At 40.9% G+C, this 17,325-nt stretch overlaps 1 protein-coding gene across 9 annotated transcripts in view; it reads left to right on the forward strand.

Annotated features, from left to right (window-relative positions):
• The window catches only part of ZMIZ1 (zinc finger MIZ-type containing 1), a 347,321-nt gene that overhangs the window by 319,661 nt on the left and 10,335 nt on the right, over positions 1 to 17,325 (forward strand). For 7 of the 9 annotated variants that reach the window (XM_051800871.1, XM_051800869.1, XM_051800867.1 and 4 more), the window contains 9 exons: positions 748 to 922; positions 2,191 to 2,377; positions 5,538 to 5,748; positions 6,945 to 7,050; positions 7,591 to 7,751; positions 8,040 to 8,107; positions 9,877 to 9,945; positions 10,472 to 10,719; positions 13,468 to 13,631. In XM_051800871.1, coding sequence (XP_051656831.1) covers positions 748 to 922; positions 2,191 to 2,377; positions 5,538 to 5,748; positions 6,945 to 7,050; positions 7,591 to 7,751; positions 8,040 to 8,107; positions 9,877 to 9,945; positions 10,472 to 10,719; positions 13,468 to 13,631 — 1,389 coding nt within the window. The remainder of the gene's footprint in view (positions 1 to 747; positions 923 to 2,190; positions 2,378 to 5,537; positions 5,749 to 6,944; positions 7,051 to 7,590; positions 7,752 to 8,039; positions 8,108 to 9,876; positions 9,946 to 10,471; positions 10,720 to 13,467; positions 13,632 to 17,325) is intronic. The other 2 variants (XM_051800873.1, XM_051800870.1) reach the window with 1 other exon arrangement.

Here is a 17,325-nt window from a genome sequence, read left to right on the forward strand (position 1 = left end):
AGGAGAGTGCCATGCAGCTGCAGTTTTGTTTAATGTCAGCTTCCTTCACATCAGGGTTATTGGTTTATTCTGTTAACTGCAACCACCCCCTTAATTACAAGAAACAAAACCAACAGTGTTTTAATATGTAGCTACTATTTATATTTAATTATCCTTTTTCTATTAGTTTCTCTTATCCAGCAACAGACTAGGGACAGAATCAAATTGTAGGTACACAGGATAAAAAACATCCCCTGACCCCCAGAGCTTTAATTCTGAATAGATGACTTGGACAGGGGTGGAAGAAAGGATAGATGGAAGTAAAAGGGACACAGACTGTCTAATTGTGTGTCTTTGGATTTTGTTTTTCGTGTAGGCTTCTGTGCCCTGGGGCTATTTTGGGAGGAAAGCAAAGAGATAAAAAGGGCTGGGTGGGCTGTGGTGGTGTGGAAAAACTGAAGTGAATGGCTGGTTGGTTTTGGAAAGGGAGTGTTCAGATGAATGCAGAAAGGCTTTTGGCAGCCTTTCTTATATCTGGTCATTGCCTGAGTTAAGCTGGCTGGTCTGCTGGTTTCAGTTCCTGCTTTGCTCTCCTAATGGGCCTCTTCCTTGAAGGCCTCATGGGACATCCTGTGGTTTCTTGTCCAGAAACAGAGGGGCCTCCCTCCCTTGTTTGTAGTCTTTGGTGTTTGATAACAGTGCTGCTCACAAGGCTTATTGTTCTTATTTTAAGACTGCAATAACAATGTGATGTTATTTATTTTCTAGCCATCAAGGCCTGTACCTGTGGCAAATTACCCTCATTCACCTGTTCCAGGAAACCCCACGCCACCTATGACACCAGGGAGCAATATTCCTCCATACCTGTCACCTAACCAGGATGTCAAACCGCCATTCCCACCTGATATTAAACCAAATATCAATGCTTTACCACCGCCTCCAAGTGAGTAGCAAACAGAATGCCCCCACAGTCATTTATGGTTCCTCTGTTCTCTGCCCCATACCCTTCAGAGTCTGGAAACTAGCTCTGGTTGCTGCTCTGGGAGAGGCTCAAGTTGTAAGTTATAATAGGTGGCACGTGCGGTGTAGGCTCACTAGAGCCAGGGGACAGAAAAGATTGCCATCCCCTCCTAAAACAGAATATCAGAAAAGTTCTTCTAGGTCAAATTTGTAAGGGTTTTGCTCCTGAACTACTCCTTTGATACACTTCTTGAGGATAAAACAGTTGTTTTCAGGTTGTGCTATGAGTGCTTTGTTTGTTGTATGAACTTTCATTGTGGTCTGTTTTGTTCAAGGGCAAAGCCATTCATTGAACAACACTGCAGAATAGTGTAAAATGTGAATATTTATAGCGGTGTCTCTATTGTGATCCGTGCAGGCTTCTTAAGAATATTCAGTAGTATGCCAAAAATTGATATATGTTCTTTTCAAAGCCACTCAGCATCACAGCTACATTTGGCTGGGAACAGGGCAGGAATAACAAGATCTCTCTGACTAGATGCTAGCACGAGATGTTTGAGGTTTTGAAGTGACTGATGAACAACAGGGGATATCATTTACTAGGGAACTGTGAAAACCTTTATGTTTTCTGTAAAATAACTGCTGCTGCATTAGCACTTTGCAGCTCTGTTTGGAGTTCAGGATAGCTGAAAAATCAAGTAGAAGAAGGTGGCCTGCAGTATTATTTGGGCAAGAACACAGCATTTAAAGCCATTTGGACTTCACAGGTCAGCTGTAAGTTACCACAAAACCTCCTTTATGGGCTCAGGTAGTAATTGAATACAGTGTCTTTGGTCATCAGATACTTTCAGCTGATGAAACTGTTGAAACAAATTGGGTAATGTTGATCCCAGTTCAAAGCAGGGAAAACAAGCATTATCACAGTTTGACATAATAAAGAGATTTGTTGTCAGTCTTCTGCCAACAGAGTAAGCCTGGACACAGAACCTATCCTGTAATAAAAACCAAGAATTCTTGCCGTGCCTGGTTTGTGGCTGGAATGCTAAGCTCCTAATGTGAAGCATGGGAGAGTAGAAGACTGCTTTGCCATTGTCATGAGTTTGAGCCTTGTCACTTGCATCACTTAGATGACGTAGTCACTTGTGGTTTTCTTTTTTGTGTGTGTAAGCCTGCTAAGTTAGACCCAGTAGCAGATCACTGTGCAAATTGTCACTATTCTGTATAAATATACACATTATTATTGCACTGCAGATGCTAAAGGGAAAGTTCACGCTTTCTCTCCCTCTTCGATCCCAGCCAACCACAACGATGAGCTGCGTCTGACGTTTCCCGTGAGAGATGGGGTTGTCCTGGAGCCCTTCCGGCTGGAACACAACCTGGCAGTCAGTAACCATGTCTTTCACTTACGGCCAACGGTCCATCAGACGCTGATGTGGAGGTAAGCTCAGCCTTGCTGCAGAGAAGTCTTGCATCCCGTGGTGGAGGAGTGGCCATGAATTTCAGGGCCATGGAGGTTTGCCATGAATTTCACTTCAAAAGCTGTAGATTGGAGGATGTCCTTTTGACTCCCCGGTACTTTCACCTGTCATTTTCCAGAGACAACACATTCTGAAATGCTTCATAATATGTATTGTATCTCCTTGCTGGTAGCACATAGCATTCAGTGTCCAAAAAAATCAGTACAGCTGTTCCATCCTTTCTGATCTGTGCAGAAGAGGAGCACAGTGTACGCGACCCGACCCACACGAGTATGAACTTCCATTTCGGAGTCTCTGAAGGTGCTTTGTGGCCTCTGAAATGTTAATTGCAGGAGTAGCTATGCAGGGCTCTTACAGCTTATGCTTAAATTAAATGGTGCAAACTATCTGATAATGAAAAATAACCCACTAATGAAGGACCTGAATTAGAGGCTTGGTAAAATCATTTGGAAAGACAAGTATTTAAATTCTCCAAACTTCAGAAACTAACTTCCTAAATTCCCCCTCTTTTCTTACTCCACAAAAACAGCTCAGAAATATCAGAACATAGCTTTCCACATACAAAGACTTCTGGTTTTCACTTAGTGAGTTCTTATTTTCAACGCAGAATAGTTTTCCTTGGTGGTACTTTCCTGCATTTAATGTAGATCTGTGTAAGTGACTCCAGGTTATGTTTTGGTTCCTCCATGCTCATGGAAGTGCCTTAGATCAAATGACAATCAGAGCCTTAATTTTTTTTAATCTATATATTTTCAAATACTACAGAATAATTGTGTCTCCTCATTCTGTTTTTCTCAGAAAGTATCTCAGTATTTATCCTGCCTGATGATTACGTTGTTTGAGCCTTTCTCTGTGCACTGTGGAGGCTGGTTAGTTGCTTGGGATCTTTCATGGAAGTTATTTCCCTGTGAGAATCTTCTTCTCACTGACTGGAATCCACTTGAGACTTCTGTTCTCATGGTGTGGAGGGCAGAGGTGGGCAGAGAGGTGCACTCACTTCCCTGCCCTGGGGACAGATTCTGGCTCTAAAGCTGAGGCTTGATGCAGAGTGCAGGAGTCCTTGTGCCTTGGTGCCCCCTCTGCCCTGAGGTAGCCTGGGGGTTGGGAGGAAGGGAGATTGCAGGCAGACCACATCCAATAATTAACACCTAACTTTTAAGGTCAGTTATTGCTTGCTTGCATTTCATTATCGTGGAGTACTCGCAGCAGAGGGAGTTTTGGCAGTTATTTGCCAGTTCTTATTAATAAGTAATCACTACTGGGGATTGTGCTGGCTCATTCAGTAGATTTATAGTGCTGCACTGAGGCATGAGGCTGTTTCTTAATATCTCTTCTTTCTTTCTTCTTTCCCTCACCAAACACATAGCCTTTATTTAAACTTATTTTAATGAAGACTCATAGGTAAACTGTGCTCAGGTCTGCTGTTTTGAAAAGCTTGTTAATAGTGGGGAGAACGGATGGTCCTGTAATGAAGTCATTCCACATTTAACTGGGGGCTGGATGGATGCCAGAAAAATGAATTAGTCACATGTGTGGATGGATTTCGGTTTTTATAGAGAATGGTGGAATCGAGCCAATTCTCAATGTTTTTCTGCCAGTTAAAATATTCGGCAAAACCTCTCACGTGTACACACATAATGAATAGCAATGCAACTATTTCTCTCCCCACTGGGAACTTTTCATGGTTACGAGAAACAGAAAGGTTGAAGGCAGGGAAAATGTCTCCTCGAAGCTGGTTCAGCCTTCACTCTGCTCGCTTATGAATAACGTCCCGCGGTGGAGACACTGCGTGCTAAGAACACGAGGGTCTCCCGAGCTCTGTCACTGCTCTGTGACACTGAGCAGGCCTGCTCACCCAGTCAGCTTGGGTTTGATGTCAGAGGTACCAAGCCTTGCTTCCCTCCAAGTTTGGGTGACCGTGGTGTGTTCCTGTGAGGTGAGAATCTGAGTGGAACTTGCAGAGAAAGCTTTCAAAAAATGGTTAATAAAATATTGAAAAAAAGCCTGAAAAGGCTTCATATGGATGGATTATGTTGAAAGGTCAGGTAATTTGTATTCCCTAAATTTCTTTTAAAAAAAAAAGCATGTTTGTGTCCAGTGCTAAATCTTGATGTTTTGAAATCCATAAAAGATTATGTTGAGTCAGATTGAAATCTTAGTAAGGAAAATGGCAGTTAAGGTGATGATCTCCTGAATGAGCTGTTCCTCTTGGATCTTACAAAGATATCTTCTTTCAGGAAACATGAAAATAAACACACAGATTTTCAAGTGTGAATGATAAACTTTCAGCTGTCTTTTGCTGTCATGAACCACAGAATCCTGACATTTTAGTTCAGTTTTCCATGTTCTTTTAGATTTCTTATTTAAATTACTCATTCCTAACACAAGGTTAATATCCTTTTATGAAACTGAAGTCATAGTCTGTACCCACTTAATTTGTGATTAACGTAATCTCAGCCTCTTCCTTTTTTGGAGGCGTTACAGAACTAATTTCTGAGGAGCTAAATAGTGTGTGGAAATTATTATTGGAGGGGTGGGAGGAATTCATGCCCTGAAATAAGGTCTAAATTGGGTAGATTTAATCCACAGCTGTGTTAATTTCGAATCACAGAAACTGCAGTTTCAGTGGGGAGTGAGATATAGGGGTCATTTTAGCTTGGTTGATTTACCTTTCTTAAGTCAGGATTAGCTGTACTTGTATTTTGTCTGTCAAGCATTCATTCAAATGCTCTTTTAAATTCTGAGGTAGCGAAGAATCCAGTTTTCCAGCACACTCCACTGCTGCATACTGTTTTCTTATTCTTAACACACAAAGGACATACATGATGTTGACATTCTTCTTTCTGCAGAATCACTCCATGGTCTGGGTTTGCAAGGAGGTTTGAGATGTTTCTTTGGAAAGTCCTTTATGAGTGTAAAATATGAACAACTTTGGGGCATGCTTCCATCATTAATTCATCATGACTTGCTTCTGTTAAGGGCTTTTATGAAGAAAGCATGTTATCTCCTTATTGGCAATAGTTCTAGAAAAATAATCTGATTGGGAAAGAAAGAACGTTCCCAGCATCAAAACGACCTCCCTCTGCAAAGTTAAAGGAAGATTTATTGGTTGTTGTACAGGTCTGACTTGGAGTTGCAGTTCAAGTGCTATCACCATGAAGACAGACAAATGAACACAAACTGGCCAGCTTCAGTCCAGGTCAGCGTTAATGCAACCCCACTTACCATCGAGCGTGGTGACAACAAGACATCTCATAAACCTCTGCACCTAAAGCACGTCTGCCAGCCAGGAAGAAACACGATTCAAATTACAGTCACAGCATGTTGTTGCGTAAGTACCCTGAGCTCACGGCTGCAGCTGCTGATGCTGAGTTTGCTATTTAGAACAGTTTGCAAATGTTACCTTAGCTGAAGGAGCCTTACTCTCATTTTTTACCATATCTTTTTCTGGTAAGGTTCTTATTTAATGATGTTGAAACAGTCAGAGTGCTAATATGAAAATTTTTGCTGCTTAATTATTGGAGAATGTAGTGGTATCCTTACAGTGTCTCTGACAATGTTCATGGTTTTGGGGAGGAAGGGAGTTTGATCTCCTACCATTTATTGTGTGCTATGTAACAAGGTGGCTAAAGTGTATTAGTGTAGAAGTAGATTACTGGAATGAAGACTGTTGATGGTACTAATTTCATTAACTTCGGGTATTAAACTGTGTTTGATTTGTCATGAAAAGATCAACATCATAATTGTTGGTGTTGGTGATGATTTTTCAAATACCTTTTTAGATTAAAAACTCATATTCCATGATGCACTCTCTAGACCATTCAGCTTTCCCCTATCTCCTTTTCCATGGGTTAGTTACCCTTGGGGATGAGTACTGTATTTTTAATATAGACTGTTCTGCACATCCAGTCTGAGCCTTTGACTGTCCTCATGTCACTGACAATAAAGCAAAGCTGCAAGCTCTCACAAGGTCACTGTGTGAGGCACGTTGACAATAAGCCATCCACTCATTTTGCTTTACTTCACACTGATGTTTCCCTGCATAATATCATTTATCTGATGGCTGAGAGCAGGAGCAGCATCCTGTGAATCCACAACGAGCTCTGTGTTGGGGAAGAAGATTCAGTTGATTCCAGGCACATCAGTCGCAGATTGTTTTCGTAACTTCCAACGTAGTCTGAGGGCAGACAGGTAGGCTAGACTGTGTCAAACAATCCAGGGTTTTAAAATAAACCCTGATGTCAGAGATTAATATGTCAGCCCTATGTACTCTGAATATTACAGAGGGAGAAAATGCAGAAAATCTTTACTTTTTTAAAGCCCTTGTATACCCTAAGCATGGGGCAACGTCCTGCACAGTGTCCAGAGTATCCATAAGGGAGCACGTGTGTGCAGAGGAGCAGAACCAGCTTTCGTATTTAAGCTCTCATGAAAACCAAGTGTCCAAGGGAAGAGTGCAGCTCTGTTCAGGAGTGTATTTAACATGTGTGTTTGGTTCTTTTCCTAACAGAATGTGTTTTCTTGCAGTCACACTTGTTCGTGTTGCAGTTGGTACACCGGCCATCAGTTCGCTCTGTACTTCAAGGTCTACTAAAGAAACGCCTCCTCCCAGCAGAACATTGTATCACCAAGAGTGAGTTTGCATTTTGTGTGGGTGATGACTTTGTAAAATGTCTGTGTTCAGTTGTGATAAGCTATGTCTACGCAAGATTTACTTGTTTATTGATAACCTTAAGCTGTAATTGTCTAGAATTTCCAAAACATGATGTGGGTAGATGACATCCTTGGTATCCTCAAATGTTAAGGGCTATTTGGGTGGGGGTAGCAAAGTTCCAAGAACACAAGCTTAGTTCCTATTCCAGGAGAATCTCTGCTTTTTCCCCATATTTGTTTTTTACCTACCTAAAAGACAGATTTATTCTTTTTCTATTTTAGGGCTGCTTTTAGTGCTTGTGTGGCACTTTATTTGTTTGAGGCTATAGCTGATATGCATGTGTGTGATGACGTGTCTGTTCAGGAGAAAGTTCTAAATTACACAGAAGACAGCTCTGTCAATAAATTGTTCATTAAATTGTCCCTTAAATGTTGAAATGTTGCTCTTTCAGATTTGTATGTTAGAATTTACGGTGTGCTTGTGCTTTCTCACACATACAAATACCTTCTTCCTAAACAGTAAAGAGGAACTTCAGTAGCGTGGCAGCTTCCTCTGGCAATGCAACACTAAATGGGGAAGATGGAGTAGAGCAAACTGCTATTAAAGTGTCTCTGAAGTGTCCGATCACATTCCGGCGGATTCAGCTCCCAGCAAGGGGTCACGATTGCAAGCATGTACAAGTGAGTAGGTGCCAGTGGCCTGCCAGTATTCCCTGAGCCACGTGTTGTTACAGTACCTTTAGCTTGGTTATCATGTGAGAGTGCCTGATGAAATGGCATTTATATTTGGCAGCCTAAATAATTAACTGTATTTATATGTTTAGTGTAGAGGAAGAAAGTAAGCTATCTGGTTTAGTTTTCATGTCAGTTTTGCTTTTGTCTAACTGATTCATTTAATACAGTATTCTCCCTTTATTTCCTTTTGTTTTGTTTTGTTTGTTTTTCTCCTTGTTACTTTCTGCTACCTAGTGCTTTGATCTGGAATCTTACTTGCAACTGAACTGTGAAAGAGGAACTTGGAGGTGTCCAGTATGCAAGTAAGTGCAACCATACTTCATGAAATGCAGTTGTACACAATTTGACCAAATTCAGATAGTTTTAGAAGTCAAGAAGGGGAGAAAAAGGAAGTGCTAGGAAATAAGGTGTATATGCCACATTTACTTAAGAGCATCAGATCCAATGAGAATTTTTGCAATATTTCACCACCCTTGATTATTAGAAATTTCGAAAGAGATAATGAAATATTTTCTCACAAAATATGTAACCTGCAGGCTCTCATTACAGGCTGTCAATGGGTTATGTAGAGTTCAAAAGAGGCTCAGATATTTACATTGGTAAGGCAGATACCTACATAAACAAATGAACTACAAGTTTGTCTTCTCCTAGATCATGAAGTATAAGCAACTACTAGACAACAACATGCCATGGCAAAAGAAAGGATAGTCTATTCTAGAGTTATTTTTGTATAATTTTAATTTGTAATCCCCAAATTACTGAACTTCAAATATGTATATAGTGTTCAGTATCCAGCTAAACATTCAGTAAGGATGCCAAATAACTGTCTCAGGTACTGAGCTTTGAGTCATATAGATATGCAGTAAACAGCAGTGTTCAAGGAGAAGGGGAATTTTGGAGACTGCAACAGTTCCCAGTAGTTAAGTAGGAAATTATTTGGATCCTCCAAGGTAAAAATCAACATGAAGTGTAAATTAAAGTGAGAGCAGAAAGCAGGAAGGATGGTATTCCAGAATAAGGCTGATTTTAAAAAAGGTAAAAAATTTCCGAAGAACAGAAGTTTGGAATTGTTGCTTAAAGGAAAAGAGGGATGCATGTCTTTGGCATAATTTCAACCTTATGTTTTGACCAGAGAGCTGGTATACGCAGAGGAAATGGAACAAAAAGCTTTGAAGTGGTTACAGACTGTCCGTCCTTATGTTTAACTGGGCACAAAAAATTGTGGGATGTTTGGAGGCCAGTTCAGTGTCTGTGACCTACTGAGCCCAGTCCTCAGTGTTAGGAGTGTGTGCCAGCCTCAGCTGAGAAGCCAGGGCTCTTTAGCTCGAGCAGCTGTAGCTGTAACAGCTTGTACTTGGTCTCCACAAGTCTCCAGTTCTGTGGACATGACAGGCTGGAGATGAGCTTGTTTCCATGGCTATCCATGACTGATACATATCCTAACATACAGGTGCTTTCTCTGAACTACCCAAACCTTTTCTGTCTTCTAAGTTTGGCTAAAAATATCACAAGAATTGGATGTCTTGCTTTCTTAGTTCATGTATTCATACATCCAGGCTAAATTTTTGTCCTGTTTCTCCAAGCATGAGCACCTGCATTCAGATCTAAGTGCCTACATAAATAAATCATTTCTGGTTTTGTTTTGTTCTGTCCCCATCTGTGCCAATCTTAAGTAAAACAGCTATAATACATAGTTACTTTGAAGCCATAGTACTGTGTAGCTCAAAAAGAAGAGAAAGATGTAATTTAAAAAATAGTGCTAACTGATGTTCACAGGAGAGATCTGCTATGTTTGAAAAGACTTTAACTTTGCAATGTATTTCACTAACAAAAATTACTTACAGAGTGTGAACAGCTTGTGAACACATACAAGTAGATGTCTCCTTATCTCATCTGTTTGATGTAAATACTATTTTCCTGGTAATGCAAGTGCAGAACTAAAATTGTTTGCCCAAAATCATTCTTGGATGATATATTACATAATCAACCTGCTAATTTCATCATTAATCTATCCTTCTTTCATCCCTGGCGATGTTCTAACCTGAGGTTTGGGGTTTTTTTTTGTTTTTAGTAAAACTGCTCTTCTGGAGGGCTTGGAGGTTGACCAGTATATGTGGGGTATTCTGAACGCTATACAAAAGTAAGTGATCCTACTCATTTCTGATATCCAAGACTAGGCAACTAGGAGATATGTTAATGAGTACTGAGACAGTCACACCAACATAAATCTTGGTGATTGAACTTGAATGTTCTATTGCATGGCTCTTTGGTGGAGCTGGTGATACAGTGAATCAGATTCCATCTACTTCATAGGTCTTGTTTGGGTTGTCTCTTGATGGCAGCCTCACCAATGAAGCAGAGGGAAGAGCAAGAATGGAAGATTTACTGCTTTCTTGTATTTACAAGCAGTCCCTCTGATTCACAGGTGGCAGACCACATCAATATGTTTGGATTTCATTGTGTGGATAAACACAGAAATGTGCTCTCACAGTTGCCTTTTTTATGACTTGCTTTCGGCACGCATTTGAGGAATAAAAGATCTTAAGGTTGTATTCTACCAGAGCATTTCAGAACATTGGTGACCATGCGGTTTCTTATGGAAACTTCAGCAGAATTGATTTCAAAAAATTCAATTCATATGCTAAATTTTTCACGTTATTTTACAGCTCCGAGTTTGAAGAAGTTACCATTGATCCAACTTGCAGTTGGAGGCCGGTCCCTATAAAGTCAGATATTCACATCAAAGATGACCCAGATGGCATTCCCTCAAAAAGATTTAAGACCATGAGTCCAAGCCAGATGATCATGCCAAATGTAATGGAGATGATTGCAGCTTTGGGTCCTGGCCCATCACCTTACCCATCCTTACCCCCTCCTCCAGGAGGCAACAACTCCACTGAATATGGTAACCAAGGTTAGTTTTACAGATTTATGCACCCAGGTGGTCACTCAGTCAGCCTTGTGATTCAGGTATGTCAGTGCATCTTCTCAGAGATGCATGAGGAAAAACATATGGCTGCGTTTCTGAAATTCTGCATTAGTCTTTTCAGTTAAAATTCATATGTTTAAAGAAAAATATACTTTAGTAAGTAGTATGTTTTAGTAATGTATTTTAGTAATATATTGTAGTATTTAGTTATTTTACATTTTAAGTATTAGGTGCTTGTCATATTTATAGCTGTGCAGCCCTCCCTGAATCAACAAACATTGTATGTTACCTTATATATTCATGGCCTGCCACAATATACATATTTCCACATTTTTTCTGTGCTTTTTCCTTCTGTTCCACCCTGAAGTGAAGACTCCCAGTACTACATAAGTTAGAAAGTAGAGACCTGACCCATTAACCCAGCTACTTGGGCCACTAAGGTTAACTTATGGCCATGTGGGTGACATCCAGTAGGCAACCCAGAAAATGGATGACTTTCAAAGACCTTTTAGTTGCTTTGCAAACACCTTTGCATTAGAAAATTACTTTTTAGTTCCTCTACCCATGTGCTACCAGATTGAGAAACAGGGAACTGAACACAGGCAGTGGAGATAGGTTTTCAAATTACTGGTATGTTGTGAATAACTCAATTATAGTGACAATTCCGAAAATATGAAACCAGAGACTGTTTCTTTTGCAAGTAATATGACTCAGTTCAGCTCTGGGAAAAGACCAACTGTTCACACCATCAGAATCCCCAAATTGATTACAAGGTGATACATGTGCTTTTTGCAGGCATTGAAGAAAAATATGGATTACATGCAAAATACGGTTAATTTGCTCCAATGACTCAAAACTGGTGACAGATGATAAAACTTCTAGGGTTTTCAAACAGATGAATGATTACTATAACAAAGCCAAGAGCACAGAATCACAATTTTTTCACTTGTTTGGTAGGAGTGAAGTGCAGTCAGAGCATGAGAACAGAGCCATCTCTTCTTCACTGAGTTTCTGGCTCATAATCAGGAGCGGACAGGGTAGTCACGTACAGTGTGGGGTTTAGGGTTTGTGTAATGATTGCTGCCTAGGCTGTTATTTTGCTGCCTTCCCTTGTGGATCCTGTAGCAGAGGCAGTCATTGCTTCTTGGGGCCCTGAGTCACCAATGGCAGGTGAAACCCACGCTCTCCTCTTTCCCCTGCAATAGGCATATCAGTGCAGCACACCAGGTTTTCCTAAATGTCTTAGAGGTCTCCCCCTCAGCATGTGGCACAACTCTTACCACAGAGAAGGGCATGCTGCCTTATATCTTCATTCTCCACTAATATGTGCACTTTAGTGATTGCAAATACATAACTGTTCTTTAAAGCAATGTAGCAGTAGTACTACTACTGTGGTTTTATGTTTGTTTATTTCTGTTTGACAGGAAGCATACCGAAGCTTAATTTGCAAATATAACAAATACTCAGTACTAAAAGACCACATTCCAGCTGTCTGCTAATTAATTATTCCTGATGCAAGGCAAGACCAGCTATATTCTGTGAGACTCATCCAGTTTGCAGATTAACAAAATGAGAATTAGTAAGGCTCTGCAGTATTTACATGATAGATCAAAGTCCTGATATCTTTGAGGAGTACTCTTACATGGCTAATGACTTCTATTCCTCCAAGATTAAACTTCTGCTTGTGAAGCTGTACTGAAGAGCAAATGATGCAGCTACTTCAGTTTGTCAAACTCCCTTCTGGAGTTGAATATTTAAAACTGCTGTACTTCAGCTGACAAACTGCAGGCTCTCTGTGCAAGCTCCAAAGCTATTCTGTTGTTTCAGAGCTCAGTATCATCCAGTTCAGTTGCTTTTATGAAATAGCAAAGTGGTTTTACTTCATTTTTTTGCAGTTCATAGCAAATAAGCCACTGATATCTGAGTTGGAAGTGTTAAGAGAGGGATCTTGACAGAAAAAATATGGAGAGTAAAATGCCTGTATTGGGATACATGCTTGCTTTAGAATTTAAATGAAGATCATTGGGCTGAGGTGGTGTGGCTTGTTTCAGGATGGTAGATGGGGCTATGTGTGTGTAAATTTAGACAGACATGTGAATTTTATTGGGGTTTGTGGGAGCAAGGAGAATCACAGACTCCAATTAGATGTGAAGGCCTCTACTGTGCTATCTTAATGGAAGTTGCCTGTTTATCCCACAGAAGAAGAGGTAAAATAGATGCTGTACTATGAACTGCCACTGTGGCATCTTCCAGATTCACTTCTGTCAATTATTTTCATCAGAAACTGAAGCAATGCTACAATCTTACTGAGTGTGTAGAAGCATAGACATAAATAAGACAGGTGTCCTATAATTAATCTGGGACTTGGGCAGTCAGTCTCAGTTACACTGAGGTGCTTCCAAATGCAAATATCCCATAGAATTTAATATCCTGTTTTACTTCTCGGCATGGTTAAGTTTACGTGGTGACTTGACAGTAGTTTTTCAAAATGTCAGCAGTTTTCAGTTAGTTACATCACATACATGGGTTATTGCAGGAGCCAGTATTTGAAAGCTGAGTGTCCTCTCTCCTCCCTGTTCCCCCAGCTCTCTTGGCAGTGGGGAGCACGGCGTGGTCACGTTCAGCGGCGCGGTTGCCCTGTGCTGTGCAGGGAGAACATGGCACCACACAGCTTTTAGAGGATACTCTGAGAGATCAGTGTTGGGAAACAAATCACATCTGTTTCTCTTTCAGGCAACAGTTACCAAGGTCATGGCAATTTTGACTTCCCACACGGGAATCCTGGTGGCACATCTATGAATGACTTCATGCATGGGCCACAGCTGTCGCATCCTCCCGACATGCCAAGCAGCATGGCAGCTCTCGACAAGCCTCTCAGTCACCCCATGCAGGAATCTGTAAGTAATGGTGCTGTGCACGTAGATTTGCCTTTGTGGGGATAAGGAGCTCTCATCCACCTAACGGACTTCCCTTATGAACTGCTTTTACATTTGTGGATCCCTCACTTTGGAAGTTTGTGAAGGAGAATAGTCCTGAGAAATGCCGGAAATGTCGTTTTTTAGTTTCCGGCTGTTCTGAGTTTTTGGAGAAGCATTTCTGCACTTTTTGAATTGTCAATTAAGCTTGTTTATCTGGAAGAAAGAACCTGGCTTGGTGTGTTTGTATTAATCATTGTGCTGTGCGCTGACACATGAAAAAACCTGTACTTCATTCCCTAGGCCAGCAGGTCTGTGAATATCCATCTCCAGGAGACAGCTTGTTAAAGCAAGACATTGGCTGACTTCAAAGCAGGGACAATATCTTCCCTGGCTTTTTCCCTGAGGGCAAAATTTGCATGAAAGCATTTTGAGAGGGAATTCTACCCCTCAAGTAGCATGAAAGGCACCTTTACGCTGTTGGGAAGAGGACAAGCCTGTAGATTTCAGGGAGAGATGCTGCCTCTGGTCTGAGAGTATCAATACAAGAGACTAAAAAATAGAGGTTCCTCGGGTCTCAGATGGTGAGGCAGAACTGTGCCTTGGAAAAGCAGCTTGCTTAGAGCACTGAGTTTTCTGTACAGAACTTTATATATCTCCAGAAAATGCAGTACTGCAGTAGCTAGGTGATAGAAAAGCTACCAGCAGCATTTAGCTCTTAGGCATAGCTAGTCATCTATTTTAACTCTGTGTGTGGGGTGTGTATACATCCTTTTATGTTCATTTAAGTTACAGGGCAGGGGCTTTAAAGTGTGCTGTTACTGCACAGGAAGGATGTTTAACTTGACAAGTCATCTGTGCTGTGTCTTTAGTGAATCCTGGAAAGTACAATTTCAGAATGTAATGAGGAAATGTGGTAGCAGATGCTCAGCAAAAGCCTACTCAGTCAATGTCTCCTCTAGCTGGCAGTGGGTTTTCCAAGGAGGATGGTGAGAAATAGAAGAAAGTGGAGAAGAGAGTTCTTAGTATAACTTGGAGAGAGCCCAAGTATCAAGGCTATCTGCAAAGGAAGAGTCCGGAAACTGTAATGACTTTACCACTTCACAGGATAATAAAGGAGAACAAACACGCTGTCAACTTAATTTCACATTGGCAAATTCCACATACACAGCTTACCTGGTCTGAATTCTCTACATCAGAACTGACATCCAGTGTTAGAATATAGTAGTGAGAGGAAATACTACCAACCTGAGCCACTCACAGCTGCTTTGCTTTGAATCAAAACCACGGGGAATCATTCTTTGCTTCCCATTAACTAACACCTGTACCTCTTGACTTCATCAGTTAACTGCTATACCTTTGCTATAGTAGTTGCCCCCACTTGAAGTGGTTGAATATGAAAGTGAAGAACTTGTGGCTTTCTGAAAATGGGACTGCTTGCAGATGATAGCAGAGGTGGAAGTTTCTCAAGGCTATGCATATTCCAGAGCTGTGGGAGTGTATTTGGGCAAATGTTAATAGACTTATGGTTCTGTGGGCTAATCTGCAGCAAATCTGATGCTTGGTTATGATAGCTGACAATTAAAGAAAACCTTTGCCTCACTTCTCCCTCATCTGTCATGATACTCAAGCTATACCATTTGGGAACAGGAAGCAGTGCTAAAGCAGATTCCACCTAGATGATGGAAGTGGCTGATTTTCTGTAACGAGGATCAGGTTTCAAGCCTTTCAGCACAGGAGAATTAGATTGACCTTGTCACTGTGGCTGTGCAGCCTTTAGTCCATGCTTGAGGCCTCTTAGTGCTCCCACACAGCCTTTTCAGTGTATGAAATCTCTGCTTTCCTCTTTCTCTCTTACTCTCTTGCTTTTGTTCTTCTCTCACAAAAATGAACTGTTTGTCTGTAGTAGACAGTCAGGAAAGGCGTCTTTAAAATCACTGCTTTTAGAGAAATGCACGCCATTAACGCTTTCCTAAATGTCTTTGGACACACATCTTCATACAGATATAACTATGAACACGCTGTGTGATTGAACCAAGGTTTTAAGGTGTTACCTGTGCTTTCTGTCTTTCATTTTTGCACATTTAGGAGGTTTTAGTAGTTTGCACATACTATTCACTTCGGCCATTACATGTTTACAAGGTGAGTCAGGATCAGATGTTTGGTCCCTTTAGACCTGACGTCTCTCTTGCTGGAGCTGAATGCTGCTGAGAAAGTTCCTAATTTTCCTATTATGAAGATTTATGTGGTGGTCCCTACATAATGGTAGGCAGAGAAAGTTGATCCCTCCATTCTCCATAGGTCACTCCAGGAAATGCAGATGTTTGCTCAGTGTAGGTAGGGCTAGGTAACCCTGGCTGAATCAGTCAGAACTTCCTTCTCTCAACACTGCTGTTCCACTCCTGTGGAAGAAGGAAAAAAGCAAGACCTGAACAGAAGGAATACCAGCATAGAGTATTGTGAGAGCTATAGAACAGATGCTACATTGCAACAGTGCAAGATTGCTACAGAATAGCTGCCACAATAGCACCCTGTTTGTTTTTAGAAATTGTGAACAAGGTTTAGACAAAGGAGAATTCAGAGTTAGCTCTAGTTTAGTGCTCATTGCAGACAGTGTAAGGTACATGACTGAGCAATGGATGATCACACCATAGTTTCATTTACACAGTGAGGTGATGTGAGCTGGTGCCACTAAAAAGTCATTGCTCTTGTTTCTGTTTTCACTTTTCCTCCCTCTCACACCAGCACGAGTGTTACTGCAGCCATGAAGTGATGTGGACCCACGTACTGATGTGATTGAAAACTAAATCAGGGGCAGGATGGGGAACATCAGGGCAGGCAGGGTGGTATCTTTTAGTGGTTTTGCTGGCTAACACAGCAAAAGAGTTGATAAAGCTATGACCCTGGTAATGGAGAGAGATATATAAACCGTCGACTTAAGCTGGTGATTTTTTTTCCCCCACTATCAATTTTCTCCAGACACAGAAAGAATATTGTTGTGCAGCTGGCAGGCCCTGTTGCTCTGAGCTGTACATCTCAGCACTCCTAGAGGTCACTGTTGGGCTGTAGAGTTGTGTTGATCTGTGCTGTTAAGCTGAAGATGTAGTTGTCTGCTATAAGCTTTTCTTTTATAGATTGTAAATATTTTAAGAGTGCCAAAGTTTATGGCTCTAAAAACAACTCTGGAGTTAACCTTGCTATGTAAGCCAAGGCAACTTTGTTACACTCTGCATTCATAGCGCGGGTTAGTGTTTTCAAAATAAAATTGTGGGAGTTGCAGCTGCAAGCTAAACATGCACAAAATATGTTGCTTAAAATGTGTTTGCACCACAGCAAACTTATCATTAGTTACTGAATGCAAATGCAAAGATGTTGTGGTCCTGAGCATTTTGCTTTTTCCAGGTAGGCTGGTGTAGTTGGTGGCCAAAGTAAGATGGATTCTGAACCTGCAGTGGCTCTTTAAAGATTATGGTGGCCCTAATACTAGGAACAACAGTTATCCAAGGACCCAAGTGACTGCCTTATCGACTAAATATTTGTGTGTGTGTGTATATATATATATAAAATCATTGCCTGTATAAACTAGAATTTCTAACCTCCTTTTTTGTTTTGAAATTTGTCTGAGAACATATTAATGCCTCCTGGTTTAAATAATTACTGATATAAACGTGCCAGT

The sequence above is a fragment of the Manacus candei genome, unplaced genomic scaffold, assembly GCF_025592945.1.
Source record: "Manacus candei isolate 608988 ecotype Guabito, Panama unplaced genomic scaffold, ASM2559294v1 h1tg000050l, whole genome shotgun sequence".
In the NCBI taxonomy this organism is placed as follows: domain Eukaryota; kingdom Metazoa; phylum Chordata; class Aves; order Passeriformes; family Pipridae; genus Manacus; species Manacus candei.